Source organism: Capra hircus, chromosome 1, assembly GCF_001704415.2.
Source record: "Capra hircus breed San Clemente chromosome 1, ASM170441v1, whole genome shotgun sequence".
Taxonomy (NCBI): domain Eukaryota; kingdom Metazoa; phylum Chordata; class Mammalia; order Artiodactyla; family Bovidae; genus Capra; species Capra hircus.
In genome coordinates this window covers 129,276,149-129,301,842 of record NC_030808.1, presented here as the reverse complement: position 1 = coordinate 129,301,842, position 25,694 = coordinate 129,276,149, and the positions used below count along the sequence as shown (strand labels likewise).

Sequence of the window (25,694 nt, the reverse complement as noted above, 5' to 3'; positions counted from 1 at the left end):
AAACCTACACATCCTGGACGACTGAGAAGAACATAACAGGATCCTCTAATCCTTCATTTAGTCATTTATTCAACCAATGTTTGCTGTGTGCATATGTACCAGGCTAGGTGATCTTATAACACAATATATAATGTCATTGATTTCATGGCATGAGAAAAATAAGCAAGCAGATAAATGAGAAAAATAATTGAGCACAAATTGAGAAAAGGGCTGCAAAAGAGACTTAAGATTCTGAGACAGAAAAAGGTGTGTGAGTTGAAGGGGAATGATAGGTGCCATATTGAAAAGCAGAGACATTACTTTGCCAACAAAGGTCCGTCTAGTCAAGGCTATGGTTTTTCCAGTGGTCATGTATGGATGTGAGAGTTGGACTGTGAAGAAAGCTGAGCGCCGAAGAACTGATGCTTTTGAACTGTGGTGTTGGAGAAGACTCTTGAGAGTCCCTTGGACTGCAAGGAAATCCAACCAGTCCTTTCTGAAGGAGATCAACCCTGGGATTTCTTTGGAAGGAGTGATGCTAAAGCTGAAACTCCAGTACTTTGGGCACCTCATGCGAAGAGTTGACTCATTGGACAAGACTTTGATGCTGGGAGGAATTGGGGGCAGGAGAAGGGGACGACAGAGGATGAGATGGTTGAATGGCATCACGGACTCGTTGGACGTGAGTCTGAGTGAACTCCAGGAGTTGATGGAAGGGAGGCCTGGCGTGCTGCAATTCATGGGGTCGCAAAGAGTCGGACACGACTGAGCCACTGAACTGAACTGAACTGATAGGTGCCACGGCAATCGGGGTCTACAATCAGGTGTTATTTGTCCGGAGTAGTGGGGCAGGGTGGGGGCGGGGTTGGGGGCGTGAGAAGTTTGAATGGAGAAGTAGGATGCTTAGGCAGTTGAATTTAAACCTGGGGCTGGGAGAAAAGGTTTGGGCTGGAAGTGGGAATTTGTTATTTAGAGCCATGGAAAGAAAGGAAAGGTCCAGAAAAAAGAGCATATAAACACCTTTTACGTGTGAACAAGCTGTTTACAAGAAACAATCTATTTTTAAACAAGTTTACTGTTTCATAAATAGGAATTGCGTCGCTTCCTCCTCCTCCTTCATCCAGACTACATTTCCCAGGGTGCCGTGCGAACCGCGTGAGACCCAGCATCTTTCTCAGCCGTTTCCGGCGTAAGTGGCCCGGATAATCATGGCGACCCTCAGAGTGTCTTTATCGTTGTGGAATCTCCATGCAGGTTCTCGGGGTGCTGGGCGAGTCTATTTCCGGGCCCGCTCTCGGCCCCGGCCCGGCGACCTGTTCCAGCCTCTGCCCGGGGTCTGTGGGGCGGGAACGCCATGCCGTGGGCTCTGTTCCGAGTCCGGTGAGTGACCTGCTAGGCGTCCCCTGGGGCGTTCTGGGAGATCTAGAGCCCTTCTGATGACGAGACCCACGCGGGGGCCCCGGTTCTTCCCGTGGCGCGCCCTTAGACCCGGGCGGCTCTCTCCTGTACGCACCGGCTCGGACGGTGATTTTTCCTGAACTTGGAATGTTTCAAACACTGCTTGAGCTCCGCTCTTCGTAGAGCACCAAGCTAAGTTTAGGGGTTAAGACTGACCCGGGTTTTTGCGTCAGTCTTAGGGAGTCTAGGGAAGTCGTGGTCCAGTGGGAAGAGGCAGTGCAGTGTGACCTGGACTGTGATTGGGGATAGAGGAGTGAGTGAATGATAGTCGCTCAGTCGTGTCCGACTATATCCGCCCGAATGGACTGTAGTCTGCCAGGCTCCTATGTCCGTGGAATTATCCAGGCAAGGATACTGGAGTGGGTTGCCATTTCCTTCTCCAATGGAGAGAAGAGTGGCACTCAAACTAGGCTGGAAGGGCAGGGGAGCTCGAAAATGTGATCACAGTTGAAACTTGATTAATCGTGTTGAGAAAACAAACATTTCAAGTGCAGGAAACAGCATAAGCAAAAGTCCAGAAATGAGACTGAACCCAGGTAGTTTGGGAACCCATTTTGGAAGTAGGATTGATGAGGTTGGTTATAACTGTGAATCTGGATATAAAAGGAGAAATCAGTATTATTAATATTTCTCAGGTTTCTGGCCTGAGCAGTTGAGTGGAGAGTAAGTCCTATTTGTACCCGGAGAGAGAAAATTAATTATAAGAGTGTTTTAGAAGGGAATGAGAGGAGGAGAAGTGAGGGAAACGGCAGTAGTGGATGAGGTAAGGAGATGGGAAAGGGAGTGGAATTAAACATCTGTTTTGGATGCATTAAATTTGAAATTTGAAATGCCTGTGAAATTCAAGTGGAGGTGTCAGATATGCAATTACATATAAGGCGAGAAACATTGGAGTTAAAATGTTAACAGAAGCTGGGGGGAATGGGTGAGGTTGTCTGAGGTGAGATGTAGTGCTGAGCGCTATTGTGTATTAGGCACTGTAAGAGACCTTCGGTGCCAGAGACCAGTACAAGACAGGGTTGTCGCCTTGGGAGAGCACAAAGTCTACTCGGGACACAGTTTCAATTATTAGTTGGCTGTATATACATGAGTTTATTTCTGCACTGTCTGTTCTCTTGGTCTGTGTGTCTTTTTTTATGCCAGGACCATACTGTTTTGATTAAATGTTAATGGCTTGAAGTCAGAAGTGGGATGCCTCCTGCTTTGTTCTTCTTAGGATTGGTTTGGCAATCACAGGATCTCTTGTGATTTTGATTCCATACAGATTTGTCAATTGTTTTTTTTCCACTTCTGTAAAAAATGCTGTTGAACTCTTGATAGGGGTTGCATTGAATCTGTAGATAGCTTTGGGTAGTATGGACATTTTAATGATATTAATTCTCTAATCCATGAACACAGTACCTGCCCACTTATTATATGTTTGATTTCTTTCATCAACGTTTTGTGGTTTTCAGCAAAGCAATCTTTCACCTCCTTGGTTAAATTTAGTACTAAATATTATTATGTATTTGGTACTTTATTACTTTTTCAGGTAATTTGTTGTTAGTGTATAGAAATGGTATTGGTTTGGGGATATTGATTTTGTATCTTGCAACTTTGCTGAATTTGTTGATCTAATAGTTTACTGATGGAGTCTTTAGGATTTTTATAGATAACATCATGTTGTCTGCTGCAGAGAGACAATTTTACTCCTTTTCAATTCTGACACCTTTTATTTCTTTTTCTTGGCTGAGTACTCAGACTAGAACTTCCAGTACTGGGTTGTATAGGAGTGGTGAGAGTGGGCAGCCCTGTCTTGTTTCTGTTTTTGGAGAAAAGACTGTCAACCTTTCCTCACTGAGTATGTTAGCAGTGTGTTTGTCATTTATGGTCTTTATTGTGTTGAGGTGTGTTCCATTTATACCTAATTTGTTAGAAGTTTAAAATCATTAATTTTGTCACATGCTTTTTTACATCTATCGAAGAAATCTTCTTCCTTCTTTCTATGAATATGTTTCATGTTGATTGGTTTAGTATATTGAGCCGTATTTGCATCCCGAATCTTATTTGATCATGGTGAACAAACTTTTTAACGTTCTGCTGAATCAGTTTGCTAGTAATTACTGAGAATTTTTGCATCTGTATTCATCAGGGATATTGGCCTGTAGATTTCTGTTAGTATCCTTTATTGATTTCAGTATCAGGATAATGCTGGCCTTAAGAGTTTGGGAGTGCTTCCTGCTCTTCAGTTTTTTGGAAGAGTTTGAGAAGGATGGGCATACTTTGTCTTTAAACATTTGAAAAGTCTCCTGTGAAACCATTTGGTCCTGAGCCTGTTTTCACTGGAGGATTTTCAATTATTGATTCAGTCTTCTTAGTAGTAATTGGTCTGCTTTGATTTTCTATTACTTCCTGATTTAGTCTTGGTAGATTGTATGTTTCTAAGAATTTTTCCATTTCTTCTAGGTTGTCCAATTTGCTGGCATATTGTTACTCATAGTAGCCCTTTATGATCCTTTGTAATTCTGTAGTATCAGTTGTAATGTCTTTTTTAGTTATAATTTTGTTAGTTTGGGTCCACTTTTTCCCTTGGTCTAGCTAAAGGTTTGTCAGTTTTGTTTATGTTTTCAAAGAACCACCTCTTTGTTAATCTTTTCTGTTGTTTGGATTACATATTTAATAGATGACTGTGATTGATCTGTGGAGAATGGTCAGAATGGAGGCAAGGAGACAGGTTAGAAGGCTGAGGCAAGAGATAGGATGGCCTTGACTAGGGTAGTGGCAGTGGGAAATAGAGAGTTAAAGACTAATTTATAAGATGTAACAGGCAATTGATTTGTGTCAGTGTCCTTTTGTAAAAATGGGACTAATCATAGTATTTATAGGGTTGTTATGAGGATTAAATGTACCAAGTATGTAAAAGTATCAGTCAGTACTGGCACATAGTGAATATCTAACAGATGTTAGCTGTTAACATGACCGTTTTTATTACTGATGCTATTGGCTAGATGTGGAGGGTAGTGGGGAAGTCAAGAATGACTGTAGGTTTCTGGCCCATGTGACCTATTGGATGGTGCTAAGGATAGGAGGGGAGGCAGGTTTGTGACAGAAGAGAAGTTACGAGTTCTGCTTTGGCAGTATTGAAGTACATGTGAGATGTTTGTTGGGTAGTTGGATGGAAGATGATCTGGCTGGAGATTCAGCTTTTAGAGTTTCTAGGTAATTAATAGTTACAGAAGGTTAGGAGATAATCCATCAAGAATGTGAGAAAGGAGAGAAGAAGAATGTAGTTCAGAATCCTGTGGGACCCCAGCATTTATAGGACCAGCAGAGGAAGAGGTGGTTGGGAAGGAATGGCTTCCCCCACCCACAGTGGAAATGGAGGTTGGGCAGAGGGATAGGCACAATAGGACGGGCAGAGCTGGGATCTGCATCTCTGCTCCTGTCCAGCTTTCTTCCATAGCACCACATGGCCTTTTCATATCGTGTCCAGTGATCCAGGCCTCTCTTTCCTAACTGGAACCTCTCAGCCTAGAATTTCCTTCCCTTTTTTTCTCTGCCCTATTCAGGGCCCCTGGGAAGCATTCTTTGACTCTACCATGCCTTTCTCTGCTCCCAGACTAAGTTTAGTTTCAGTCTCTGTTATCACACAACCCCCTGTACCTCCCTTGTATATAGCACTTAACTCTGAGGAACATGATGGTAAATTGAAATTGATCTAGGTTCTAGAATCAGATAAATTTTGGTTTAAATCCTAGGTATACCATTTAATAGCTAATTGTCTTTAGCAAGGCTCCAGTATCCTCATATACAAAACTGGGATATCAGTACATACTTTGTGGCTTGTTGTAAGCATTCCTGAAAATGTGTGTAACTCCTGTCAGATAGGAAACAATTCTTTGGTTGGCAGTAACCGTTATTGTCATTAATATTGCATTAACTACTCTTTTTCCTGTTGCTTCCTTCACTAGATTTTGAGTGCCTTTTTGGCAGAAACTGTATCTTGATCATCGTGAATGCCCAGTAAATTTTAAATGAATGAATGAATGAGTGAATCTTGTAGGTATTAGCATTATGCATACTGAGGTAGACATGGTGTTAATCATTTTTATCATTGACTTTTTCCGTTTCGATGTCTTGTTGTCTTGTCATTTTTGCCATCTTATTTACTAAAATTTATTTAACAGAATCTGGTAGCCCAAAGATCAAGAAACCTACTTTTATGGATGAGGAAGTCCAAAGCATACTCATCAAGATGACAGGCTTGGATTTACTGAAGATTTTTAAGCCAGCAATACAAGAAACGAAGCCACCAACTTACAAGCTAATGACCCAGGCACAATTGGAAGAGGTATGTGAATGCAGGAATATTGGTAGAATATCTTTCTTTAAAAGATTAAACAAAAATTTCAGGGTCCCTCCAGATTCTGATAGTTGCTTTTCTATAGGTACTAATGAGGGGGAGTTCCAGGCACAGAACTGAGAAAAGAAACTTGTGCAGTCTGGCAGAGAGGAGTAGGGAAGATTGCCATAATTAGACAGACTGCACGTATGGTTCAGGTCTGGCTATCAGGCGGAACCACCTCTGCTCCAAAACCAGCCTAGCATCCTTCCTCTGTCCTTCCTGCTCCAGCCTCCTTCCTGCAGAAACATTTGTTGTGAGCTGCTTTAAGGCTGAAGCTTGGTGAGATTGTGAGATCCTTCTGAACAGTATTCTGTTCCAGGCAGGTGCCCTCCTGCAGTCATGGGTATTGAGTGCTTTGTGGAAAACCCTTTCATGTATGAATATGTGAGAGATTGTTGCTTTTCTTTCAACTCAAAAATCATTGAGAGCCATAGCAGAGTTCAAATACCGAAAAGTATATAGCACATGAAGAGTGAAAGGCCTCTCATCTCTCAGAGGTAACCACTGTCAGCAGTATGGCACGGAGCACTGTGCTCAGTGGTTAAGGGCATGGGCTCTGGAGTTAAACTGCCAGGGTCAAATTGTAGTGCTGCAGCTTCTTAGCAGTTTACATAACATTGTGTGCCTCTATTTTCTCTCATAAAATGACCTCTAAACAGTAACACTTAGCTCATATGGGTAGTTGTGGCATTAAAGGAGCCAGATGCACTCAGAGTATTTGAGCAATATCTGGAACATAGTAAGCCCCCAGTAGGTGAAGTCCTCTGTCCTGTTTTGGGTGGCTCTTGTGGCCTGGCTCTGTCTCAGAGCCTCCCTTTGCTGTTTTGAGAGTGGTTGAGCCTGTGACTGGTGCTTTCATACAGAGACAAAGGCCAGGGCCCAGGAGCTCAAATTTGGCTTTTCACTCACTTATTTGTGCCTACAGCTTCTGTCTGCAGTCTTTAGCACTTTTTTTTTATTAGTATCTGCTTTTGTCAGATGATCCTTTTGGTCTGTAACCTGTGGCTTTCCCTAAGATATATTTTATTTCATTATTAGGCCACAAGACAGGCGATTGAGGCAGCTAAAGTCCGATTAAAAATGCCACCAGTTCTGGAAGAGCGAACACCAATAAATGATGTGTTAGCCGAAGATAAGATTTTGGAAGGAACCGAAACAGCCAAATATGTGTTTACTGATATATCATACAGCATACCACATCGGGTAAGTTTATGTCTAATCGCAAAATGATTCTGCCCAAGCTAGATTGACATCAAAAAGCTCAGTCTTTTTGAGAAGATGGAAATGCTTGCTGATGCCCCAAAATCTCAGACTTCCCAAAGGATTTTCACTTTTCAGAATCTGCAGTAAGAATATCACACTTGCCCAGATAATTTTTAGGCACCACTTCATCTGCTGTAGTTTTTATTGTCTAGCTTCTTTTCCCTTGATTGGCAGTTCCAAAAGAACATTCTAGCACTTATAAAATAAAATACACTAGTTTTGTGTTTGAACCTTTTCAAGTAATGAGTGAAAAGAGTAATTTACATTTCAGCCCACAAACTGCAGTAGAGTATTGAATAGTGATAGGGTTGAAAAAAGGACCACCCCATACTCTTTTATCATATTGATTACGGTTAGAAGACACAATGTGAGCAGTGTCCATGTCTGTGTCAGTCACCTGTATATCTGACATAATGAATGGGATCAGAGTTTCATTTTATTAGAATTTTTGAAGTATTTTAATATACGTTTGCAGTGCTGTGAAGGCTGGTTATGGGAGCATTCTATAACCTGAAAGGGAGAAAGGAACTTGGAATTCAAATTGCCAAAATCTGTTTGAGGAACAACTGTGTTACTTTACCATCTTCTTTTTTTTCTGTTTGCAGTGCTTGATGAAAGTTTTAATTATATTATGCTCAAAACACATTTAGAGACTCTTATTAAAGTTCTGAAGAGTTGAGTCACTACCATCTGGTTAATTTAAACATTAATCAGATGTGTAGCATTTATCAGCTCTTTGCAAAACTCTGTGTAAGTCATTCTGGGTTTTGTAAAGAATTAATATCCAGTTCCTGACCTTTTCTAGTTCTGAAACAATTAACAGTATCTAAGAGGTGTCAAGAATGCTGCCTGTGTTAAATTAGATTGCCAGTTGAGTGGTACAGACAGTGGGTGGAATTCACCCAGTGGGTGAAAGAAGCATCCTTTGGCCTGGGATTTGGCAGTTAAGAGAGTGAAGAGACCAGAGGCAGGTGCACCAGTCAGTCTCTCTGACACATCTGTCTCTTGCCAGAATGAGGAATCGCAGAGGTGTGACATGGACCATAAAACAGTCAAGTCTTATCTGGGTGAGACTTTAGGATAAGAAAACAATTTAAAAAGTTTATAGCACTTCTTTTTTCTGAAATGGATTTAGATGAATCTCAACTTATTTTAGTTGAATCATTTTATGTATTCAACTCACTTTAGGACTGTAGTTCATATTTAATAAATACTTTCATTAGATTTTTGATTGTCAGAGGCACTGCAATGATTATCAAATCTCGCCAAATCTGAGGTTTAAAATTACTATTGAAATCATACACACGATTGCATTTTGTTTGCCCATTGCATTTTATGTTGTTGATTGCAAATTATTCTTGTAATGGTACATAGTGGGACACTGGAACTAAAAATCAGCCCTCACAAACTCATCCTTGTGTTTTCTATTTCAGGAGCGTTTTATTGTTGTCAGAGAACCAAGTGGCACACTACGCAAAGCCTCTTGGGAAGAACGGGACCGCATGATTCAAATTTATTTCCCAAAAGAAGGCCGTAGAGTTTTAACACCAGTAATTTTCAGGGAAGAAAATCTTGAGGTAAGATGACTTCGGGGTCATAGAGGCAGTGGTGATGATTTCTTTGTTGAACCAATTGACTCTGGTGCTGCTGGGTATTTTGCTTTGATAAACACAGGCATTTCTAATGATAAGTAGGGTCATTTGTCTTGTAATTGGGTTAGCTGGGATTTGAATCCAGGTGTGACATGTGGTCTGTGTGTGGTTTCTGCCTCCCTCATGCTGGGCACAGATGTGGCCTGTGTGTGGATGGGCAGGGCTGTCATGGTGTCCGGACAGGTGTCCGGCACTTTCTTTTCTTCTCATCTAATTCCAACTCTGCTATGTGGGTTTAGACCATGTACAGTCAGGACCGGCATGTTGATGTCCTCAATCTCTGCGTTGCCCAGTTTGAGCCAGATTCTGCTGACTATATCAAAGTGAGTATTTAGTTTCTAAATTATGGGTGTAAGTATGGTTATGAGTAAGATTTTTTAGTCCAACACAATGAGTTAGGTTATAAGCTTCAATACAGGGGGAGGAAAAGGGAAATTCCTGAACACCTGTCCAGTGCTGGATGTACATCAAATAGACATTTTCATCCTTTCAACAACCCTTAAGGATGAGAGAACTTAAGCTTAGAGAGTTAAGTAACTCGTTGGAAGTTGCACAGCTAATAAGTGATAGAGTTAGTACCCAAAGCTGATGGCAGATTTTTCTTCAGTGCATGTGTCTTATGTTGCAATTTAATAATCATATAGTACCTTCTGTGTGTAAGGTGTTACTGTGGAGGTACAGGTGATGACAACATGAATTAGGACAGGGAGCCTTGTCGAAGCTTGCAGTCCAGGAGAGATCGTGGGGAAGTATAATCACCACCATAGGTCTAAGATGTTAGGTGCTAAGAGAAGGCTGCAACATGCTCTCAGGGAAGGCCTAAGAGGGCTCTAGGAGGATAGGGAACATTGTGGCAAGCGGATGGAGAAGTATTTCAGGTAGAGAGGAAAGTACGAACAATAGGCAGGACACAAAAGTAGACTTGAGAAATGGCCAGTCATCTGTTTTGCTTGTACACGTGGTGAATACCTAGGGAAGTGGTTCAAGATTAAGCTAGAAAGGTAGATGGGGCCCTATCACAGGTGACCTCAGACGCTAGGCTGACGAGTCTGGACTTCAGTCAGCAGCCTTTTTAATATAGGAATGCCCTCATCAGAGTCCTCATTTAAAATCAGTCCGGAAGAACTGAAGGAATATTAATTAGTAAGATGGAATGGGATAGTTGATTGGATAGGGGAAAGAAGTGGAAGTCCATTATTTCCAGTGGTCTATATATATAATAGGTGCTTCATATATAGTGTATGGCTGCTGAAGAGTAATTGATTTGGCTATAAATGTCTGGCAGACTTGTTCCAGGTTCCACACACTTCTGCAGTGGTGAGCTGTCCTTAATCATACCTGCTAGTTAATGATTGATAGTGGATGCAAGATCAGGAGACCTGGTTTACTAATACTTTCTTGGACACCTTGCATGCTAGTGGATGTATATCCAGTAATGTTGGCTCACTTTTATTTTTGTATTTCTGAAAAATTGCATTTTGTATGGATAGATTCATCATCAGACCTATGAAGATATAGATAAATACGGAAAGTATGACCTGTTACGTTCAACAAGACACTTTGGTGGAATGGCTTGGTATTTTGTAAATAAGAAAAAGATTGATGGTTTATTGATTGACCAGATTCAGAGAGATTTGTAAGTATGATCTTAGTAAGTAAAGAAATTCTCATTATCATTACAGTAAACCTATACTTCAGTTCAGTTCAGTTACTCAGTCGCGTCCCACTCTTTGCGACCCCATGAACCGCAGGATGCCAGGCATCCCTGTCCATCACCAACTCCTGGAATCCACCCAAACCCACGTCCGTCCAGTAGGTGATGCCATCCAACCATCTCATCCTCTGTCGTCTCCTTCTCCTCCTGCCTTCAATCTTTCCCAGCATCAGGGTCTTTTCCAATGAGTCAGCTCTTCGCATCAGGTAGCCGAAGTATTGGACTTTCAGCTTCAACATCAGTCCTTCCAATGAACACCCAGGACTGATCTCCTTTAGGATGGACTGGCTGGATCTCCTTGCAGTCCAAGGGACTCTCAAGAGTCTTCTCCAACACCACAGTTCAAAAGCATCAATTCTTCTGTGCTCAGCTTTCTTTATAGTCCAACTCTCACATCCATACATGACCACTGGAAAAACCATAGCCTTGACTAGACAGACCTTTGTTGTTGGCAAACCTGTATTTAATCTGTGTTATTTTTCCAGTGATAACAGTGTACTGCCCAGTGATAAGGGCTTCCCTTGTAGCTCAGTGGTAAAGAATCTGTCTAAAATGTAGGAGACACAGGAGACATGATGAGTTCAATACCAGGAGTGGGAAAATCCCCTAGAGGAGGGCATGGCAACTCACTCCAGTATTCTTGTCTGGAGAGTACCATGGATAGAGCTTGGCGGGCTGCGGTCCATGGGGTCTGAGTTGGACACCACTGAAGCAACTGAGCACACGTGCACGCCCAGTGATAGCTTTCACTTAGTTCAGTTTATTTATGGATCTGTTTTTCCAGTATAACCCAGTTTTCTCAGTCTTCGCTTCTGTGTCATGTAAACATGGCTAGATTCTTTGAAAAAGTAAATGACTCTGGACCTGTGTTGTGTACCCTGGATGTTGACTTATCCCTAGCCTTGCTTATGCTTCTGGGTACCAGTGAACTTGGCAATGAACAAGGAGATTAGATAGGAAATGCAAAGAAGTAGACATAAGGTCTGCTGGGTGCTTTTCAGTAAAAATCATCATTTATGAAAATACTCCTGCTTTTGATCCTCCTTGTTTTTGCAAGATTTTTAAGGTGTTAAAAAGGTTACAGGTTTTTTTCAAAGTTGAATAAAACAAAGAATGTCTATTGTATTTTAGTACACAACTGCTGTGTGCCCTGCCTTCTAGCTGAGATAATACTTTATGATTTGTGATGACACTGAAGAGAAAATTGTCTTTTGAGTATCTTTCCATTGGTTGAGTTAAAGATCAAAATGGCAAGAAAAAGAAACAAGCATGGCTGTAGTAAGAAGGTCACAGGAAGGGTTAGTGATTACTGTCACCTTGAATGTAAGGAGTTTTGACTCAGTCTATCTATCCTCCATGTAATCTGACCCATTCGCACAAAGGCTTTGGAACTAGAAAGTTCCATATTGTCTTAAGAAAGTCCATATGGAAATAGCATCATTTCTCGTAGAAACATTCATAATGGGAAATGATTTCCAGGCCAGCCCTCTTCACCAGCATGTGTGGTGTAATCGTGTAATCCAATTCAGAGGGCAGAAATATGCCTTCACCCCACGTAAGTAGGAGACTGCTGGTGATGATGAGCATGTTCAAAAATGACTTGCCTTTAGGTGCATCAGCTGTGAATGAATTTAAAGCTGCTCAGCTGTAAATGTTCTGAAATTATTTAACATTTTTTGGCAAGAAATTAGAGCAACACAGAATGTATTTCACTGAAAATTAGTTATTTATTAAGGTGTACTCCTAAGTTATTATAGTAATGCTTATCACATGTAAGCTTTACCTCTGAAGCAATTCATTTGCATAATGGGAGGGAATTTTGAGTACTTAACCTTTCCTGCTCTGCGTAAGTTTAAACTTCCTGTGAGAATCAGCAGGACAGTTTGCTGCAAATCCCAGGTTAAACAGCAGAGGGTGCATATCCTTGGCAAATGGAGCCCATGCCAGAATTCTGCACAGATTTATTTCACACTCAAGTTCCCTGTTGGTCTTGAATTGAGGTGCTTTAAAATCTTTTTTACATGCGGATTTACCTGCTTTTAATTTCAAATACAGGCTGGGTGTGAAGCTAAATCAGTCCGTGAAACAGGTATTATACAGCAGCATGAATGTAAAGAAGCCCTGCTGTGACCAAGATATAGAAACCCAGTTAAGCTCTTTATGGACTCACATGCTTAGCTCTTAAGAGAATGACTGTTATCTTCTGTTGCCACGTTTGTTGAGCTATTAGAGTACAACAAACACAACAGATTGATAATGAACATTAAACAAATATTTTTCCTCTGCAAAGTTTGGTTTCTCAGCTCTGGTTTTCTCAGTTTTACCAAGAGATGACCTTTCAGGTGAACAGGCTTTGGGATGAGCCCAGAGCATTTCTCTAAAGTTACCATGGCTTAAGAAACTCTTTACCCGACTCCCACTCCACTCTAGAAGGGCTTTGAGGTGGCAAATGGAAGGTGTTGACTGTGTGAGAGGATAGAGGTTATTTAGTTTGGGGAAGGCTAACTTTCAGTGTTGATAAAAATTGTCTATAGGTTTCTCAAAAGGTTAAGTACAAACTGTAAGAACTGAGCTCTTGTTCTGGCTTCATCATGGGTAGCTGTGTGACAAGACATAAGACAGATTGCTGAGGGAGAACCTGAATTCTCTTCTGTCTAGAGTGCATAATTTCACATTTGCTTCCCTAGGATGCTGGTTTTTAACTAATGGGATCCTGTGAATTGACAGGTGGCTTGGGAGTCTTTCCTTGGACTTCTAGATGCCTCTCAGAGGCATTTATCCACTAATTCAGAGTCTCAATGAAAATTCCTCAGCAGATGTCACTGCTAGTGCACCTGAAGGCAAGTGGACTGAGCATCCCCATGCCCACCAGCCTCTGGCTTATGTGGGATGAGGGTACAGACCCACCCTCTGAGTTGTATTACTATCTGCTGGTGATGTGGGCCAGCCTGGAAATCATCCACTGTTAGAACACTGTTTCTATGAGAAATGATGCTCCACTTTCAGAAAGGATACAGCCACATTTTGAATATATTCACTTTCATAAACTGGGTACCCGCCTGTATTGACTCTTGCCCTGTGAAACCTAAACTAGCCAATATTCCTGAAAATGCTTTTGAAATATGAAACTGAAGGCTGTAAAAAAGTTTTTTTTCTGGCCCAAAGGAAGTTTGAAATGTAATTTATAAAGTTCAGCATATACTTTTATAGGATTGTGAAGCCAAAGAAGAAAACTATAAACTAAAGTTAAATATGTAAAAAGAAAATGAAAACAACAAACCCTTTCTAACAGTAAACCCTTTCCCTCCAGAGCTGATGATGCCACCAGCTTGGTCCAGCTCTATCACATCCTCCATCCTGATGGCCAGTCAGCTCAAGAGGCCAAAGAGCAGGCTGCTGAGGGATTACAGTTAATTAAGGTAAAGGGACTTCTTTCACATTCATTATCATGTAGTGACTGAGTGAAGAAATCATAGGGTTCGCTCTCTGGGTCAGGAAGATACCCTGGAGAAGGGAATGGTAACCTGCTCCAGTATTCTTACTTGGAGAATCCCGTGGACAGAGGAGACTAGAGGGCTACACCCCGTGGGGGTTGCAAAGAGTAGCACACACCTGAGTGACTAACACATACAGATTCGTGGTCTTAAACCAGAGTGATTAGAGCCCCTACTTCTTCAGCCTGGACAATAGAAACAGCTGCCACTGGGTCCACGAAGTTCAGATAGTGGGTGGCAGGTCCTGTGCTCTTTGGAGCACATGTCGGACAGTTTGGTCACATTCCTGTCCAGAAGTGGGGAGGATAGTGCATTCTCATTTTGGAACTATATAGCTCTCAAAAACGATGGGCTTACACAGATTTCTCTGTAAATGTTGAAATTTTTTTCAGAATGTGGGGAAACCATCATACGATTTTCATCTTTTCTAATGCTCAGAATAGACATGTATTTGTGGATCTGGCTTCTGTCCCAATATTACTTTATGCTACTGCAAAGCAGTTAGAAAGCTTACTGAGGATAAGAACAACCAGTGGTGACATTATAGGTAGAGTAGGAAAAGCCCATTCTTTAAAGTGAAAAACCATAGTGCTAACTTCCATCCTCTGGATTTCTCTTGAACCTAATGCTTCTCATTTTGATCCAGCAGTGTCAGGTTTTCTTAATTTTTTTCTGAAAAATGACAGTCACGTTTGGAAACTTCTGGTGTTTGGAATTAGGTTGCTTTAACTGTGATACTGTTTTTCTGTCCATGTAGTATGCTTATTGTTTGGTAATCAGAAAAATATTGTGAAATGTGGAGGGTTTTTTAAACTGGGACTTCACTAGGAACTTTATCAATAGTATATTCTCTATTTTAAAACTTTTTTTTTTTTTAAACAGGTCTTTGCAAAAACAGAAGCACAGAAGGGAGCATATATAGAATTAACACTGCAAGCTTACCAAGAAGCATTCATTAGTAGTTCTGCAGCTTCCTAAAAATATTTTTTAAATAAACTTCATTTTACTAAATTCTAGCTGGTTTTCTATCGATACTGAAAAAAATGTCAAAATTGAGAGTTCCTTATAAAATTGTTTTTTAGATGCCAAATTGTGCCTCTATCAGAAATACAAAGAAAAAACTGTTTACTCCACTCACTTTCCGAGGCTATGAGAGGATAATCAAGAAGTATATTTAAATGCCTGGTTATGAATTTCTCTAATCATGTCAGATGAGTACAGCATAAAAAGAAAGAAAAAAAGTACTATGTCTCTGTGTTACCAAATGGGTCAGTTGGTAATTTAAACAGAGCCCAGCTTAATGAGGTCAGGGGAGCTGACTCTAGAAATAGGTACTACCAGACAAAGTCAGAGGAAGGCATAAGAAAGCTACATAGAATGAGGGGAATAATGCAGTGAGGTCAAGGGAAAGTTTAGAAAATTATAGCACAGATACTCAATTCTAAGAAAAATATGAGTGATGCTATTTGAAAATAGTTATTCAAAGAGAAGAGAACATGGGCTGATACCTAGAAAAGGTGTAGTTTTGGCTCAGCCAAACTCGAATCCTGTTTTCATTTTGCAGAAAGGAAACTCTGAAGTATCTTCATTAATTCAAAAGATTTTATGAGATATGGTCCAATGACAGTATGAAAAAAAATCAAAGCCCACAGCTGTTTTAGTTAATAAGGGAACAGTGATTTAGATGCTGCACATAAACTCCTCTGAAGATGAGGGGATTGTGCTCCTAGTGGGCAACAACGTCTATACATAAAAAATGTAAGGAGTTTCTCAGAGTCCAAAGCATGGTGGTCAGGGTGACGATCAATACCTGTCCATAATAATGATCTGTTTAGCTGAGTAAACGGGAAACATTATTTAGTCGTCCAAAATATCTTCATCCAGGTTGATATCTGTTGTGTCAATATCGTCTAATTCCAAATTATCCAAATCTACTTCCAGCTCAAGTAAACTCTGCAAACAAAAGGAAGAGGGTGAGTTCTATAGTACTGTGTTAAAGAAAAGTTACCTGTGATTCATGATCCAAAGAGAACTAAACCAACAGTCAGAAAAGTGTATCTTTCCATTTCAAAGCTCCTGCTCTGAAACTGATTACATCACTTAAAACACAGGCCTGCACAGCTAGCACACGTTCACGTGGAGAGAGGGTGAGGCTGGGGTCCACCGGGAAGCTGGGTATGTCAATACCTTTTCTTCTTTGTTGGCTGTCTGGGAGGTCACGATAACAGGAGTAGGAGAAGCAGGTTTCCCATCAAGTTCCTGAAAATCCACAAAACAAAGGAATTTGTTCAGGAATTTGAAGTTTTTCCCAAAGGGAAAACTGATCGGGATTAGGAAGTGGGAGATGGTACTTAAAATCAACAAATCTCAACCAGACTATCTTGTGTAGTAGTCTACTGACCTGCTGAGCTGCAGATCTTGAGGGCTGAAAGCCCTTTGCCTCTTCCATAACATTTCTTTCTTCATTTGGCTATCAGGGAATGAAGCAATGATGAAATGAAATATTCTGAAAGTATAATTCATCTATGAACTTAGCCCAAATCCCAAATACTAGCTCTCAATTAAACCAAAACGTATGTTCAGTTCAGTCACTCAGTCGTGTCCGACTCTTTGCAACCCCATGAATCGCAGCAAGCCAGGCCTCCCTGCCATCACCAACTTCTGGAGTTCACTCAAACTCATGTCCATCTAGCCATCTCATCCTCTCTCATCCCCTTTTCCTCCTGCCCCCAATCCCTCCCAGCGTCAGAGTCTTTCTCAATGAGTCAACTCTTTGCATGAGGTGGCCAAAGTACTGGAGTTTCAGCTTTAGCATCATTCCTTCCAAAGAAATCCCAGGGCTGATCTCCTTCAGAATGTACTGGTTGGATCTCCTTGCAGTCCAAGGGACTCTCAAGAGTCTTCTCCAACACCACAGTTCAAAAGCATCAATTCTTCGGTGCTCAGCCTTCTTCACAGTCCAACTCTCACATCCATACATGACCACAGGAAAAACCATAGCCTTGACTAGATGGACCTTAGTCGGCAAAGTAATGTCTCTGCTTTTGAATATGCTATCTAGGTCGGTCATAACTTTTCTTCCAAGGAGTAAGGGTCTTTTAATTTCATGGCTGCAGTCACCATCTGCAGTGATTTTGGAGCCTAAAAAAATGAAGTCTGACACTGTTTCCACTGTTTCCCCATCTATTTCCCATGAAGTGATGGTACAGTTTAAAACCTTAAGTTGTGAATGCCCTTCTACTTGTAGTTACACAAAATTAGGGACCCCAGGCACTCACCGTGACAAGAGGGTACTGTTTGGCCGGCCAGAGGTCGGCATGCGTTTCCTTCACCCATTCTTCTACAACAAAGGCTTCCTTTAATCCAGGGAAAAGGTTTTCATATTCTGTTGGATCAGCAAGGGATTCTGCTGCTTTCTGATTGACTTTTGAGAGGTTTTCTCTCCAGAGTTTCACCACCCTGTTACAGATACGGAACCAGAGGGAGATTGGTAAGGACTCTGTTTTTACCTGAAATATTTTCTCCCAAAATGAAAAGTCTGTACCTTGAAACCTGACTGGGTAGGTAAGTTCGTGCCAGGAAGGCAGCTTCTGGCAGTCGTCCAGTTCTAATCAAAAGCTCCAGGCAAGCATCAAGCCTACAGATTAAAGACAGGCACTGTTACCACGAATAAACGCTGTAATGATGGCACTTAGCACATTAGAGAAATGTGAATTTAGTGCTGCAAAGTCAGCATTCCCTCTCCAGCTCCCACATGTATACCTCTTTTCTGTCACTGAGCCATTAACTTATCACCAGTGAGCTACAAAATAGACTCCAGGAGTGTGAGAAATAAGACAGCTTTTGTGACCATTTTCAATCTCCTTAACTGTCCTAGGCAGACTCTAAAGGGGCTTTTTAAGACAAGGTAGCTGATACAAACACATTTAAAGGCTTCAGGAGATACAAAGGAGAAACTCTGTTTCACAAGTATATTACTGAGGGCAGCATCTCTAAGATGAACAGTGCTGGACAATGCAGTGGTGCCCAGTAGGAAAATATCCAAGTGTCCATTTTCTTTATTTCAGTTTTTTCCTGTGTAAGTTTGATAAAGTGGATAATGTGTTTTAGAATTAAGAATTTTTTTGATTTTAAAAAGGTAAGCATGTAAGAATTAAAGATTTTAAAATTAAAAAAAAAATAAAAAAATAAAAAGGTAATACTTGGATTTTACAAAGTAATATGCCATACACTGCATAACATCCTCAGCACCAAAGTCACAAACGTTAATATTCTGCAAAAAACGTGACTACTAAATACAATAAAAACACACCAAGTGGCATAAAAACATAAAAACAAATGATAAGAGTTTAGGTCTGATTCTGCCACCAAATACTCGCTTCAGAATTTTCTGGGTTTTTGAATGATCGATAAGAAATAGACCAGACTTCCCTGGTGGTCCAATGGTTAAGAATCTGCCTGCCAATGCAAGGACGACATGTTGCAGGGCAGCTGAGCCCAGGTGCCACAACTATGGAAGCCCCCATGCTCTAGAGTCCCTGCTCCCCAGTGAGAGAAGCCATCACAGTGAGAAGCTAGTGCCCCACACCTATAGACGCCCTCGCTCGCTGCAGCTGGAGAAAGCCCCTGCTCAGCGACAGACCGGCGCAGCCAAAAAGCAAACAGTGGACCTATTCTTGTTAAGTTGCTCAGTCGTGTCTGACTCTTTTGCAACCCCATGGGCTGAAGCCCACCAGGTTCCTCTGTCCATGGGATTTACCAGGCAAAAATACTGGAGTGGGTTGCCATTTCCTTCTCCAGGGGATCTTCCCAACCCGGGGATCTAACCCATGTCTCCAGCATTGGCAAGCAGATTCTTTACTACTGAGCCACCAGGGAAGCCCAGACCTTTTCTCACAGGTATATAAATGTATGCATACACATGTTATAAAATACATATACATTCAAAGTTTTTATGATTAACTGTGAGGTTCAGAAAGTCTGTAAGGCAAAATTAATGAACACTTTTGCATTTTATTCCATAATGGTCAACTAATGAAAAGATCTGATATGTATACTAACTGCTACACTTTTGAAAATATATGACATTTCAATGCTTTAAATGCAAATCTAGTTACTAGTTAATAACTAGTAACTAGCATCCTGATCCCCCTTAATTTTTGTTGTAAACAGATCATTCAATTTCGGCAAAATCACCTGCAACATTCACGTACCAAATGACAGCCTCTTGCTGTCATTAAATAAAATACCTTAGCCAGGAAGTGGCAGGGCTATTGAGAAAGGGGTTTAACATTTCTCCCAGTTGACCTTCCCTGAAGCTCAACTCTGCTCAAACATTTAGACCAACTGTGGTAAAAGCATCCTTTGCTGAAGCAGCCCTGTCCCCCTGCCTGCTCCTACCAGCAATAGCCCCTAGCCAGGCATCAGTGCACTCTCCAGGGTTTCCTCTTCACATTCTTCTCAAAAGGCCACCCTCAAAACTCAGTGCAGACAGTGCTTCTCATTACTCTGCCCACCTTTAGACCTTGGGTTCATACTTACTTGCCCTGTAAAAAGTAGCTCATGAAAGCCACATTATTCTTGCCGTCTCTCTCTGCGCCCTCTGCTAGCTTGCTCACCATACTAGCGTTACCAGAGGCAGTGGCCAGAAGCAGCAGACCCCCATAGTCCTGTGCATGATGCAGGCACTCCTGGGCCAGGCCAAACTGGCACTTACTAACGGCAAGCTCAGCAAGCTGCTTCCACTTCTGTTCTGACTGTAAGAAAGAGTTTCCACATTAAAATAGCTTTTAAATAAACATCTGAATTTCCAATACCAACATTATTCTGTTAATCTGAGCATTACTGTGCTGACAATTTTATATTTTCTATAATTATAAAAGATATGTTTTATGTGTACTGAGCTGTGCTTGTTAAGTTGGTTCTGTCAGTCAAAATAAGAATAGTGAAGTGAAGTCGCTCAGTCGTGTCCGACTCTTCGCGACCCCATGGACTGCAGCCTCTCAGGCTCCTCCGTCCATGGGATTTTCCAGGCAAGAGTACTGGAGTGGGGTGCCATTGGAATGACAAAATATATAATGAGGAAATGGAAACTATTCAGATACAAAATTAATTCAAACACAAATCAATTTTAATGCTGTATGAATAATCATTAGCCCAGTATATTTTTATTTTGTAATTATACAGTGAAACTAAAACTAATAAGTTTTAAGGTAATTAGATTGTCATTTAAGGAATGATTTACAACTATTTTTTAAAAGACTAGAAAAAAAGATTTTATGTTCTTAAATATTTAGTAATAAATATTATTTTTGTCATTGGTAGCTTCTCAGAAATCAAATAAAATGCTGCTCATTTGGATAATCTTAACATAGCTAAAATTTCTTTAGTACATCTGAAATGAATTTACCTGTAAAAGCTAGATTGAAACTATAACGGAAGCCCTCAATATACGACCCATAAAAATGTCATTAAACTGTCTCAAAATGTCAGAACCCTTCTTTAAAACCAACATCTTCCTCACTAGCTTGGATTACTGACAAATTACTGCTGTGTCTGCATTCTTTGAAAGTTCCAGATTCCTTTATCTACTATCTTCCAGCTTTTCTTCTCTTCCAAAATAGATCCCATGTAAGATAAAAAAACAAACTTTAGCTTTAATTAGAATGCTAAGAATATATTAATAAGAATATAGAAATAACTAATTATTTTTAAAAAGACCAAAGAAAGGCAATAACCTCACCAAAATGAGTTACTAATTTGCATTTCAGAAAACTTTAGTAACACAACTTACAATAAACACATACCTACTGACTTTTCCATCAGTTACAATCAATCATAAATTAGTACATACCTCTGCTTCCACTGCTAACTGGTATGCAATTTTTAGTTCTCCAAGCTGAAGAGCAAGTTCAAAGCGATGCTCAGGGTCTGTGGATACTGTAAGAGCTTGCTGCTTGAAGCCCTGAACAGATAAGATATATGTGTGTGTTTATGTACAGCAAAACCTGTGTGTGTGGTCTACATATTCAGTGCATACAAATGGCAAATAATCCATTTTCCCCTCAAAACTAAATACACTGCTGACATTGGAAGCCCCGTTACTTAAACAAAAGTAACAACAACAATAACTACTCTTCAATAAGAAGACAGAAAAATTAAGGAGCCGTTAAATCAACTGGTAAGAACATACAGGGCAGACAAAATTCAGTTGCACGCCTGTTTTCTAAGCATGGAAGCCGACCAATGCTTGATAAACTCAAGTTAAACAACTAGTAAAACTTAGAAGTATAAAAGTAAACATGAAAAATGATTCTGGAAAGTTGACTGAATAAGAACCATTTTTTAAAAAAAGGCACAGTAGTATATACCTAGCTGTCTGTAATTGCCCAAGCTGGGCCTTAGAGATCTAGATCTGGGCCTCAGAGAAAGTGAAAGTGAAGTCGCTCAGTCGTGTCCGACTCTTTGCAACACCATGGACAGTAGCCTGCACCAGGCTCCTCTGTCCATGGGATTTTCTAGGCAAGAGTACTGGAGTGGGTTGCCATTTCCTTCTCCAGGGAATCTTCCTGACCCAGGGATCGAACCCAGGTCTCCCGCATTGTAGACAGACGCTTTACCATCTGAGCCACCAGGGAAGTGCTCAGAGAAAGGAAAGTCAAATGTAAAACTTGACAATTTTCAATAATCCGCAGGTCATTTAGCAAACATTTTGCTTTCAGGTCCAGACACTGATTAGGTGTCATTACCTATGCCTTTAGTTGGTCTCATGTCCAGTTTACTCATCAGCAAGTATTCCAGAGGGCAGAAGTCTAAAACCTCCTTCCCATGCTCCAGTCAGTCATCAGAAACAAGCTTTTAAGCCAACCACTATAATCACTATATTAGCTTCTCCCTCAAGACAGTGCTGATGGGGGTCTGCCCTACGGGCAAGCTCTTCAGCTCCAGGGGATTGATATAATGAGACAAAAAGTTCAAGCTGCAGAAGACTTCCTCAGACTGAGGGTGAATGCTCTGTTAGGTCAGGATGCAGAAATTGGACAGTTTTGTCTCACTAGATAGTCAGCATGGCTGTATCACTGTGTTCAAAATAAGTTCCCAGACTATACAAGCTGATCCTCCCTCCACTCACTCCTGAGTACAATGTAACAAGGAATTCTGAATAATCTGCATTACTCCTTTTCTCCCCTAGCACTAATGTAGACAATATACAATCCAAGAGTGGAGGATAGAAAATCTATAGAACTAGTCAGATATAGGTGAGGGCGAAGCAAAGGAAATGAGGTGACTATATATGTTTACTTTTGTTTTCCTCCAAATCCCCACTGAAATGACACTTTAAAGCACAAACTCCCAAGGACACAGAGAAAGGCAGAGGAGAAATCAGTATTAATAACAACACTTTGTGAAGCTTGAAAGTTGGTGAAAGAGTTAAACTCACCGAAATAAACATTCAGTTAAAACACTGCTGCTGCTAAGTCACTTCAGTCGTGTCCGACTTTGTGCAATCCCATAGATGGCAGCCCACCAGGCTCCCCCGTCCCTGGGATTTTCCAGGCAAGAACACTGGAGTGGGTTGCCATTTCCTTCTCCAATGCATGAAAGTGAAAAGTGAAAGTGAAGTCGCTCAGTCATGTCTGACTCTTAGCGACCCCATGGACTACAGCCTACCAGGCTCCTCCATCCATGGGATTTTCCAGGCAGGAGTACTGGAGTGGGGTGCCATTGCCTTCTCCGAGTTAAAACACTAAAGAAGACTAATCCCTAAATCTGGAGTCAAGACAGGATAGAAATAACTCAATTCACACCTCAGCAGTGTCTTGTTAAGGACAGTATTAAAGCCAGCAAAGAAATCAAACTGCTTAGGTCTATATAAGAAGCAGTTAGACACCCCAGGTCCTCACGCCTCCCCACATCCTCTCAACACACATGGAAGACAAGGCCTGTTTTCTAGAGAAGGTAAACTAGAGGGTCTCCAGCCTGAGGGATACCTACAAACCCAAAGGAATACTAAGTGGCAAAAGGAAAACAGGAGATTATAAGAATGCATACTTAACTAAATGTTTGAAATACTAAATACTGAGACACCAAGCTGTACTCTACTCCCCACCAGAATGATGGTGATTGGGGAGCTTCTCTGTAAACTAACCAGTCAAAGGGGCTAGACTTAAAAATACTAAAATGTCAATGAGAATTATATGCCAGCCTGAGCAGTGGTTGGTACAATATTAAGTGCTCATTAAACTTACTAAATGAACAAATTCATTACATGAAGATACTGACACTGAGGTTTCCCAATCAAATGGCCCAGCCACATCACATATTTTAAGTTCATACTCAGTAAGTTCACCCATAAACTCAGATCTTTTGACCTGCTTCTTAGACCTCCACTCTTAAACGAGTGCCCAAAGACCATCAGATACCTGAGGAAAATCTTTAAAAGGAAAGACAGAAATCAAACCAATAATAGCAGAACCAGTAACAGTAATCTGAAGAAAGCATACCAATAAGGGAAAAAGAAAACTTCAGCTATCACTTATACCCTAACAGAGGGTATGAAGAGAAACTCTGATCCATAAACAAGATTTTAAAAGTTCAAGAATAACAAAATGAGAAAACCAGTGCAAGAAGCCCAACATCTGAATAACAGTTCCACGGAGAGAATATGGAAAATACAGGGAGGAAATCAACAGAAACATGATTCAACAAAATCTCTCAAAAATGAAGGAATGAGCTTCCAATTAAGAGAGCTTATCTAATACCCAGCAGAATGAATGATAACTGACCCCTAAACCAGGGCCCACCATCATGACAGCATTACAGAACAAGAGGAACAAGATCCAAAAAACTTCCAAAGAGAAAAAACAGATCAGGTACCAAGAATCAGGAATACAATGGTTTAGACTTCAACAATAACTAGAAACTAGAAGACAAAATAGAATTTTTTCCTCAAAATTCTGAGAGAAAACTATCTCCAACTTAGAATTCTATATCCAGTTAAGTGGCCAAATATGTTCTAGGGTAGAACAATGGCATTTTCAGATATGCAAGATCACAAAAATATTTACTTCCTATCAATAAAAAACCCTTTTCTCAGAAAACTACTGAAGGACATACTCCAGCAAAATGAGGGAGTAAACCAGCAAAGAAGACAGGGGATATAGGAAACAATGGCTCAAGCCAAAGGGAGGCCCCAACATGATGGGGAGGGGATACCCATGATGAGGGAAAAAGTCAGTTGAGCCTGAAGCAGACTGAACACACTGAAAGGAGATAGCAAGGAAATCTGGAGCAGCACAGTAGGAGGAAAAACCCTCAACACAAAGAATAAGCAAAGTTAATAAAAGAATCAATTATTAACTCAGGGAAGTAGTAGTTAGCAGTTTGTCACTCAGTCGTGTCCGACTCTTTGCGACCCCACGGACTGTAGCCTACCAGGCTCCTCCCTCCATGGGATTCTCCAGGCAAGAGTACTGGAGTGGGTTGCCATTTCCTTCTCCAGGGGATCTTCCCGACCCAGGGATCGAACCCGGGTCTCCCGCGTTGCAGGCGGACGCTTTAACCTCTGAGCCACCAGGGAAGCCCAAGATATGGCTCAGCTGTGAACAGCGTTTAAATAGCCATAACAATATAAACAATGGATACTGATCTAATAAAAATTATGATGTAACGATTTAAGTGGCATGTAGGTTGTTGAAGCAGGGGGACTGAAAGAAAGATAAATTCTTCATTTTCTACAGAGTGTGAAGTCCCAAGAAATACCTAAAACTGAGAAACAGCAATATAACAAGCATGTTAAACATGTGGAAATAAATGCCAATAGTCAGCTAAAAGAATTAAAAGTGATTACCACTAGGGAGCATAAATGAGAGAAGGGAGAGGGCTGTGTTTTCCTAAGCCTTGCAAAGCTTTTGTGCATATAACTTGGATTTTAAAGCAGCACTTTCCACAAAAGTCAGAAACAACCAAAATGTCCACTGACAGAGGACTAGATAAAGATGAGGTACATAGATACAATGGTATACTACACAGCCATCAACAGGATGAAATAATGCCAATGGGTCTAGAAGTTATCATACTAAGTGAAGTAAGTCAGAAAGACAAAGACAAATATCACGTAGTATCACTTATATGTGGAATTTAAAATATGGCACAAATGAACCTATTTAAGAAACAGAAACAGATTCACAGACATAGAGAACAGATTTGTGGTTGCCTAGGAGGGGAGAGGGAGAGAGATGGACTAGGAGTTTGGGGTCGATAGGTGCAAACCATTTTGTATAGAATGGATAGACAACACCCTACTGTATAGCACAGAGAACTATATTCAATATTCTGCAATAAGCCACAATGGAAAAGATTATAAAAAAAGAATGTATATTTGTGTATAACTGAGTCATATACAGCAGACAGGCTCAACACTGTAAATCAACTATGTTTCAAGAATAAACCAACTTTGATCATGAAAATGCTACTTTAAGGAAAACACTCATCACTAATGATAAATTTGATGTGTATTTTACAGAAAGAGAGAAGCTAGCTAGGAGAGAGAAAAATACAGCACAGAAATGAAAATACTGATAGAATGGAAAAGAAGTCTACAGAAAGGGAAGACTAATTAATCACCTTCAACATATAAAGGGGATATGAAGGACTATGAGAAAGGAGAGGGAAGCATATTAACAAGTGACTTAAATTTATAAGAGAAAGTCCACTGCCATAAGGAAATCAGTGACAATTAAGAAATAAAG

At 40.7% G+C, this 25,694-nt stretch overlaps 2 protein-coding genes and 1 non-coding gene across 3 annotated transcripts in view; 1 reads left to right on the top strand and 2 right to left on the bottom strand.

Annotated features, from left to right (window-relative positions):
* MRPS22 (mitochondrial ribosomal protein S22) lies at positions 1,132-14,960 on the top strand. Its single transcript, XM_005675507.3, has 8 exons — positions 1,132-1,359; positions 5,604-5,767; positions 6,860-7,024; positions 8,518-8,661; positions 8,976-9,059; positions 10,227-10,372; positions 13,761-13,869; positions 14,827-14,960. The coding sequence occupies exons 1-8, from the start codon at positions 1,188-1,190 to the stop codon at positions 14,920-14,922; spliced, it is 1,080 nt and encodes a 359-aa protein (XP_005675564.1). The 5' UTR covers positions 1,132-1,187; the 3' UTR covers positions 14,923-14,960.
* COPB2 (coatomer protein complex subunit beta 2) overlaps positions 15,527-25,694 on the bottom strand; it is a 34,602-nt gene continuing 24,434 nt past the window's right edge. Inside the window, exons 16-22 of the mRNA XM_005675506.2 lie at positions 20,798-20,908; positions 19,486-19,700; positions 17,489-17,581; positions 17,223-17,403; positions 16,346-16,414; positions 16,132-16,203; positions 15,527-15,897 (exon numbers count right to left, since the gene is read on the bottom strand). Coding sequence (XP_005675563.1) covers positions 15,802-15,897; positions 16,132-16,203; positions 16,346-16,414; positions 17,223-17,403; positions 17,489-17,581; positions 19,486-19,700; positions 20,798-20,908 — 837 coding nt within the window. The 3' untranslated portion in view covers positions 15,527-15,801. The remainder of the gene's footprint in view (positions 15,898-16,131; positions 16,204-16,345; positions 16,415-17,222; positions 17,404-17,488; positions 17,582-19,485; positions 19,701-20,797; positions 20,909-25,694) is intronic.
* On the bottom strand, positions 24,452-24,523 carry TRNAC-GCA. The gene has a single exon. It is a non-coding gene; the product is annotated as a tRNA-Cys (tRNA).

Coding starts and splice junctions, on each gene's coding strand:
- MRPS22 (XM_005675507.3), top strand. CDS start 1,188: ATGGCGACCCTCAGAGTGTCTTTATCGTTGTGGAATCTCCATGCAGGT. Junction 8,662..8,975: donor TCAGGGAAGAAAATCTTGAG/GTAAGATGACTT, acceptor ATGTGGGTTTAG/ACCATGTACAGTCAGGACCG. Junction 10,373..13,760: donor GACCAGATTCAGAGAGATTT/GTAAGTATGATC, acceptor CTTTCCCTCCAG/AGCTGATGATGCCACCAGCT.